Below are 8,299 nucleotides of genomic sequence, written 5' to 3'. Positions count from 1 at the left end.
AAATCTGGAAGGTGGGAGATTTAAAGAAAAAAATTTACAGGATGTTCATGATACATCAGGCTCAGGTAGAAAACTTAAGAGAATGATTAAAAGCCTGGAATGAAATTAACTCAAAACAAAAAATAATGTAGTTCTTTTGGAGCAACAGATCTTAGAAAGATGGAGACCCTCAGGGAGCAGAATCTCAGAAGTGAGCGCTCTCTCTTTGGGTTGTAGGACATCTCTTTCACTTGCCTCCAAAAAGGTTTTTTTTTCCTTGAGTTTTAACTAGGGATGATTTTGTGAAAGAGAAATCACAAAACTACAGTGCATACAAATGAAATGTTTTAATAAAACATTCAATACAGTATTTCCCTCTGGGAACTCTTAAGAAGTGAAAAGCTTAAAGCAGCAACTGTTACTGTTGGGAATCCATTCCTAATTGAGACAGGAATGTTCTTACCTTGTCTCTAACCGTCTTCAGTCTCCAAAGACTCCTTGCCCGATTCGGCCCAACTGGCTGCCATGAGCAGGACCAGAAAGCCACTGGGAGGTAATGATGAAAAACCAGGTGAACAAAGAGGATCCCATTATGAGCAGTTAGAGCTAAGCAGTTTTTGCCTCCAGCTTCTTACCAGGTAGCCCTGTCAGGGGCAGTATCATGGAGAAAGGAGAAGGCAGCACACTGGTTGATATACAAAAGGTGTAAGTAATACAATTTTTCCCCCTTCCTATTCCATTTGCATTTCCAGAGTGAATAATAGAAACAAGTGAGATCTGTGGTTTTATCAACTAAGCATTTTAAACAGATCATTCCTTGGCCAACTTTTTCTATCCAAGGTCTATTACTATCAATGTAATTCTTGTGTTTCAAATGGACGGATATGAGAGGATATGGTTTCCTCTATATAACTTAAGCATGTCCCAGAAAATACTGTATATATGAAACAAGTGTGAGCATGATTCCTCCATCTTATGTGTTATTGTTTATTGATACAGAAAGTGCTACTGTCTGAGTACGAATATCATTTAGTGCATTAAAAAGTAGGACACTTTATGTTCCAGCTCTTGTTCATTCTAAGAGTTTCCAACGTGAACCTCCCAAACTTGATAAAAGACTCTCTTGGGGTTGTCTTCCTGTCATGATTCCGATGTGTTCTGATTTCCTTCTGGAGTCATAAATTGTACCTTTGGCACAATGAGAGAAGAGTTGTTTCTTCGGATAGAGTTGCTCCTCCTCATGGAATTGTTTCTTCTCATGGAATTGCGCTTCCTCAATGAATTTTGATGGGACAGTTCACTCTTCTGGAGGGTCTGAATAAGGATGGAAGGCTTCTCATCCAGCTCTCGGGCACTGCACCGTGGGGCAGCTACCTTGACAGTGTTGCCAAATTTGGAGTAATCTACAGAATATACTCCTTCCTCCTCAGTCACAATAGACACAAAACGGTGGCCCCACTGGATCTCCTCAGCGATGTAGGAGGTTCTTGCTTGTGTGGTAATGCCAGTGGTTTCGACCACTCCTTCCAGAATTACTATGACCTCCAGGTCTTGGTTGACGATGTCAGCTGCTGAGATATCATACAGGGGGCTGCGCTTGTCAATCACATGGCAGATGATCAAAGGGGCCACCAGGAAAATGTTATTGCTGTCGATTGGGTTATCAACAGGAATGTCCAGTTGGTGAATAGGCACCACCTCCCCCTCAGGCGTGGTGGTTTTCTTGACCACCTGGATGCGTACTGAGGCGCTGATGATCATGCTTTTCCTTAGGTCACCGACTCGGAACATGAAGCACAGCTTGCCATTTCGGACAGCAATCACAGCATGGCGGCTGAAAATTAAAGTCTCTGCCCTTCTGTGAGCCTGAGCTGTTTTCATGAAAATGCAGCCCAACATGACTGCATTGATGATTAAACCCACAATGTTCTGGAGAATCAGAACTGTGATGGCCAGAGGGCATTCCTCTGTCATCATTCTCCCTCCAAATCCAATGGTCACTTGAACCTCAATGGAGAAGAGAAAAGCAGAGGTAAAAGACCTGTAAGGAATGATATTAGAAAACAATGCCATCAGAGCAAATTTTGAATACTGAAATAGTATCCTAGATGAGTGTTTCATTTTCTTCCCTTCAAGGCTACCCAAAGCTTTTACCAATACTTGCCAACTTAACCTGCCAAATGTCTAATTACCTGCACAAGCAATTCCACCCACCCCCCATATGTGCACTACCTCTAGACTTCCAGGGTTTAATTCTATTAGTTTTTCTAGGTCTTTAAGTGATGGGCCTACTCATATGAGCACTAACACAATAAAATAATATGCATTTCCCTGGCAGAAAATTCCACAAAGTAAAAGTTAAACATGCCTGTTCCTTGAAGAATAGAAACCTAATGACATTTTCATTATCAGCTTGAAAAATTATTTGTCAATGTAAATAAAAATCCATAATACAGAGACTTTACCAAAAAGCACTTACTCTTGTATATTTGTGTTTAAGTGACTTGAGTCATATTGAAGGTACTGAGTAATGAGTGAACTTTATGTTATTTATAGCTGTTTAAATCATGTTCATTAGCTAACCCTTACTGTGTAGCTTATATAGTCAATGCACAGCACTATAAAGTGGTACAAAACACATCATTCAAAAATAATAGTATTTTTAAAAATAAAATTTTGCATTGGAAAAAAAAGTATTTTCTAGTAGATTGTCTCGTTTTGTCCTCTAAGTGATCTAGAGAATACTGAAGCTGCTAAAGGGAGAATTTCAGGCAGACATTAGTAAATGACTGTGACAAGATCATATAAGAACCCAAGTCTTCCCAATTCTAGCCTAGTACTCTGAAAGAGGTAAAAGGAAGGGGCCAAAAGTGTTAGGATTTTCTTGGGGAGTCAGAGGATTGACAATGATTTGGTGGGACCTGGGTAAGCTTCTTTCTGTAATTCCAATTCACCTTCTGGTTGAGAGGTACCACATTTGGTTATTAATATCATTAATTGATTGACTTTCTATATTCCTGATACTGCTGCAGCTTCTTAATAGAAACACTTTTGGTCCCCTCTTCCTCTCCACACCCTCAATTTCAGACTTCTCTAATTTTACAGAAGACAAGCCATGCATAGGCCATCTGTCAAAAATATCATCAAAAGATAGCATATATTCATGCCACACACAATGAGTGAGAAAAATATTTAAACATCTGAGTTCTTAATATATGCAGTGCACTTTGCTGGGACAGCATGAGGAGTAGGCAAGCATGCATAAGTGACGCTCTCTATAACTTTTTAAATGAAGTGTATAAAAGTTGACATTTTTTCTCTTTCTGCTGTAAGGATTCATGGAAAACCACATTAATTATTTCTTGCACTAGCTACACAAAACAAGATATCTCGCATGGTCAAAAAACTTGACAAAGAAAAGGAATGGAATAGAAGATGGAGTGGGGGTGGGGGATGAGATATTTTGGGTGTTCTTTTTTACTTTTATTCTTATTTTTATTTTTTTGGAGTTAGGAAAATGTTTAAAAATTGATTGTGGTGATGAATGCACAACTATGAGCATTCTGTGAACAGTTGATTGAACACTGTGGATGACTGTATGGTATGTGAATATATGTCATTAAAACTGAATTAAAAAAAAAGAATGGATCTTGGGCATGGAAACAACAGTGATTTCTAATAATACATCCATACTTCATGGAACAGTATAATGATGAATATGCCAAAATGTTTTGTTTTAATGGCTTGAGAATATTCATATGCCATATTTCATATATTTTTTATTGTATAAAAATTCAATTCTAAACATTAGATGGTGCAAGATCCAGTCTTTAATGGGCTCCTATCGTACTAAACAACCTCAACAGATGAAAATGTTTAGCTGCTTTTTTGTTTTGCCAAAGAATCATACAGATAAAGGAAAATATGCTGGTTTCTTTTCAGATACATATTAGAAAATCTATATGAAGGCGAAAGTGAGCCACCCTGAAATGAGAGTGGTAAAACATTATTTAGAAAATCTGGTGAATAACCACTGAAAAAATTGTTTCTGATTCTGACAATGCAACAGGACACTGAAGTGAAGAAAGGAAAGGGAATACAAAGAAATATTACCAGTCATATTTTAAATTCCCTTTGGAAGTGAATAGTGATTTTTTTTGTTTCTATATTTTTGGTGGAATTATTTTTATTATGTGAGATTAAACTGTATATTGAAATTAAAGTGTAAGTGGTACCAGACCATGAAAATAAAATCACTAGGAATAGAACAACCTTAAAAGATGTCAAATAAGTTTTCTTAGATAGGAAGTGCAATTTAAAATACTGACACTGTTATACTGATAAGGTCAACTTTGTCCAATTGTATTTTCAGGATCATTTCTCATAGTTGATTTAATATTCACACCAGGAGGAATACATCAGGGGAACAGACATGCTTCAGACAACACGTTAGATGACAAACATGAGCTAGCAGTAAAACAGCTTTTAATAAATAATGGAACCTCTAAATTTCTTTTTAAAAATCCTTGAAAGGATATCACTTTTGATGATATATCTTTAATGAAGTGCTTAATGAATTCATTTTCATGGAAGAAGGCAATATATTTATCTTCTGAATAAAATCTGTCATTTATTTTCAAGGATTATCAGTTCCTTTAATCTCTTTTTATGATTGGCTACTACATATTTATTGAAAACTTCTCTTGTTATGAATATGACTGTCCAATAGCAGGGCCAATGAATTTCTTAAAAAGAAATATGATAGAAAATGATTTTCACCTTTAAATACCTGTTACACACAGTATTTTAATTGTTTCCTTTATATCTAGTGCTCTGATGATCACCTACATTTTTCACTTACATTGTTCTTTGAGATAAATTTTGTGTCGAAAATACAAGAATATCCACTCAATTGTAAAGACAATGGGTTAATTCAACATAGTCTTCCCTTCTCAAAATCTGAGCTGAAATCCGTGGTGTACTGTCTCTGCACACAAATGCAGCATCCTTCTTTGAGGTACTAGCATTGCAGTTACTTAGGAAATAGAAGGATGGACAAGTTCACAGCCTTGCTTTCTGCTTCTTTCAGTGGTGCTAATTTCATAGGATTCCAGGGCCAGTAAAGGTCTCATTCTTTACAATTCCCTGGCAGTATGTTGCTTGTTCAAGTTTCTTTGTAAGCAAGGGATATATATATATTTATTATATATAATATATGCAGTATGTAATATAGTATATAATGAAATATATAATATAATATTCTAATAATTTGGAATGTTCAGAAAATGTTCTGGAAAATTTTCCATTATTATTGTATTGTTTTGCTTCAGAGTGAACGTTTTGCAATTAATATAAATGATCTCTTTCTATCTGCCAACAAAACAAATACACTTCACGCCAACTAAATGTTCTTAGGCCATCTGAAAATATGAGAAGAGAATCACTGAAAACAAATTTACTTTACTGAACTTTGAAATACTTATGAATAAGAAAAAGAAGCAAAATTTAGGTAATCTAGCAACTGTCTTGTTCCTATTCTATCAAGACGTAGAAAGAAGACTGCAACATTAAGTCTCGTCTACATAATTTCTTCCACAAAAATTTTGGAAGAATTTCCATTAAAAATGAATTGTTTTATAGTTCTGAATCTTAGTGTACTTTTAATTTTGGAATCCAATGCAGGCAATCAGGTTTGTTAAGATAGTCTTAATAAAGAAAGTTTTATATTTACTACACTTATTTCATTTTTAGTGAATTTTTAATTGATCCCTCCTCAAAAGTGACTTCACATTTTTCTCATTATTTCTGAACATTTTATGGGTAATGTAAGTCATAGGAAAATATTACTAAACATTTGCATAATATTTTTTGATGATCAGAGATATTTATTTGTGGACATTGGAACTATGGACAGCAGCTTTTCTTAATGAAAACTAAATGTGTGCTTTTTTTTTTTTTTTTGAGTAAGACATTCTGTGGAATTCTCTCCAACCACAACAATTTTTTAATAACTTGTGCTATTTTAAAGTCTAGCCCATGGACTGAAGCTCCACATTTTCAGAAACTCATCATCTATAAAGCGGCATTTAAAAAGATTTGTAATATCTTAGATTAGTGGTGTGTGTGTGTGTGTGTGTGTGTGTGTGTGTGTGTGTGTGTGTGTGTGTGTGCTTTGTTTCTGAAGGTTCAAAGCAAAGCTTTCGACAAAATTGAGAGACGGGAGAATCAGCAGTTTAATGTTTTTCTATATTACTTTCAATCTCTGCCTCATTCCACTGCATCCTTACCTGACATTGGTCACACACACTGTGGACTCCAAACCACTTTTCTCCATTCCACTTTTTTCCATGTAAGCATAAATGTCCCCATGGGCAAACGCCACCAGCCACCACATGATGGCGAAGAGTAGCCAGCTGCAGAGGAAGGACATGGTAAAGATGACCAGAGTGTGGCGCCATTTCAGGTCCACCAACGTGGTGAAGATGTCCTGCAGGAAGCGTCCTTGCTCGCGGATGTTCTTGTGTGCCAGGTTGCAGGCCCCGCTCTTGGCGATGAAGCGGGCTTTAGGGAGTCGGTCTCGGACGCGCGGTTTGCGCAGGTTCTCCGCGGCGATGCGCGCCAGCACATACTCCTCGGGGATAATGCTCTTTCTGGCCAACATCCTCCTGTCACCATAGCCAGCCTATCTGCCGACCTCTGACCTGCCTCTTCTTCCTCCCAGACCCGTCCTCCTGCGTGGAATAAACGATGGTTAAAACCATATTTAAAAGAAGAAAAACAAAAAGAAAACACATTTCCTCACCTCTTCAGTCCTTGATTCAGGAGCATATGTGTACATGCAAGGTGGCAAGCAAAGCTAAAGTATGATTTTTATTAATCTAAACACGAATTCAGCTTTTGTTTGAGTTCTGGGATCCCAGAGAAATTATTTGGTCTGAATCAGGAGAACCGTTTCAATTTTCTTATCATTCTAAACACAAATGGACATAACCTTAAACACCACCAGGAGCCGTCATGTAAGCAGCAGGCTAAAAAATAATTCTCTGATATCAACCGCGACTGTAGATCAGTGCGAGGATACAAACACGCAGTGAGGAAAATAAGGCCAGCTTGGTATCACGATCTATCTATTAAAATATTTAAATGATAGAGCAATAGTAAAAATAAAAAGGGAAAATTCTTTCTCCGTTATTTTTAGAAGTAGGCAAAGAAAAGGCCTTGATCTCTTGAGCTGTTTAGTGTAATCTGACAAAGTAATAAGCGCTGTGCTATGTAACTTGAATTATTTTAAATTGGAAGGAAGTTTGAGTTGCTTTAAAGAGAAAAGCGAGAGTTTCCCATGGAACTCATAATATTATAAATTGAAAACTTTATGATGAAGGGCTCAAGCACACACACTGAAGGAAAATCCTAGGCAGTAACCTGCAGGCAGCAAAGAGAATCAAAGGAGATTGCCCCGAAGAGTCTACCAGACACTGCAGATCTTTGCTGTGTTTTAAATTTTAAATCATTTGCTAGGACGTGGAAAGCTCGCCCTCCCCTATCCTGCTGTTGCTTTGAAACTTACAGGCTCCGGGCAGCGGGCGCCTGGGCTGGACCTTCCCGCACACGCCGGCTGACCGCGGGCAGGTCCCTTGCTCTCCCATTCCGCATGCGAAGCTGGGGCCGCCAATGCCGAATGCTGGAGGGACTGATTCAGGGGCCGAGTGGCCTGAAGAGAAGAGTTAAAATAATAAAAAGGTACAATTGAATCTAAAGGCGGGGAGGGCTAGGAGAAGGGGGATGGGTGTAGATCCTCCCCCTCCCCCTGCTCAACCCAACTCCCTTGGCAGATGCAGTGGGCGGAGGAGGGGCTGGGGGGAGAGGAGTTTGGGGTTGATGCTCCACAAATCAACCTCCCAGTTAGGTTTTGACGCGCGCCAGACGTCTGAGTGCCGTGGTGGAGGCTGGAGCGAGAGTGGTGGGGCTGCAGAGTCGCGTTCTAGGGAGCTGGGGAGGGCGGGACCTGTAAGAGCTAGCTCTTTTCCCAGTAGCGGCGACCCTCCGCTGCAGAGTGACACAGCCGTCTTTAAAAGGCTCGCTGCTCTGGGAGAGAACCTTCTGAGTCCAAGTTCACTGACGTAAAGAGGATTTATTTTATTTTATTATTATTTTTTTAGTAACCTGAATAGATAACTGGGTTGTTTCAGATTTTTTTTTTCAGATTGAATAAAACCAGATACCATAGGCGTGCAAACTGTATCTGCCCACATATTTATTTATATTAAAGTTCCGTCTAGTGGTGACGACACAGGTGGAAGATGTCTTGCAACCCACTAGA

The 8,299-nt window shown here is 38.5% G+C and overlaps 1 protein-coding gene across 2 annotated transcripts; it reads right to left on the bottom strand.

The window, feature by feature from the left end:
* Positions 1-311: 311 nt before the first annotated feature.
* KCNJ8 (potassium inwardly rectifying channel subfamily J member 8) lies at positions 312-8,009 on the bottom strand. Of its 2 annotated transcripts, XM_037845663.1 has the most exons (3): positions 7,547-8,009; positions 6,267-6,710; positions 312-2,020 (listed from the first exon to the last, which is right to left on the bottom strand). In XM_037845663.1, exons 2-3 carry the CDS (start codon positions 6,638-6,640, stop codon positions 1,120-1,122), a joined length of 1,275 nt encoding a protein of 424 aa, XP_037701591.1. In that variant the 5' UTR covers positions 6,641-6,710; positions 7,547-8,009; the 3' UTR covers positions 312-1,119. The 2 variants fall into 2 exon arrangements, with proteins under 2 accessions (XP_037701591.1, XP_037701592.1); XM_037845664.1 differs by lacking the exon at positions 7,547-8,009 and having other exon boundaries at positions 312-1,986; positions 6,267-6,578.
* Positions 8,010-8,299: the final 290 nt, after the last annotated feature.

This window comes from Choloepus didactylus, chromosome 8 (genome assembly GCF_015220235.1).
Source record: "Choloepus didactylus isolate mChoDid1 chromosome 8, mChoDid1.pri, whole genome shotgun sequence".
NCBI lineage: Eukaryota > Metazoa > Chordata > Mammalia > Pilosa > Megalonychidae > Choloepus > Choloepus didactylus.
This window is presented reverse-complemented; position numbering and strand designations above follow the sequence as displayed.

Coding starts and splice junctions, on each gene's coding strand:
- KCNJ8 (XM_037845663.1), bottom strand. CDS start 6,640: ATGTTGGCCAGAAAGAGCATTATCCCCGAGGAGTATGTGCTGGCGCGC. Junction 2,021..6,266: donor GTGTGTGTGACCAATGTCAG/GTAAGGATGCAG, acceptor CATTCCTTACAG/GTCTTTTACCTCTGCTTTTC.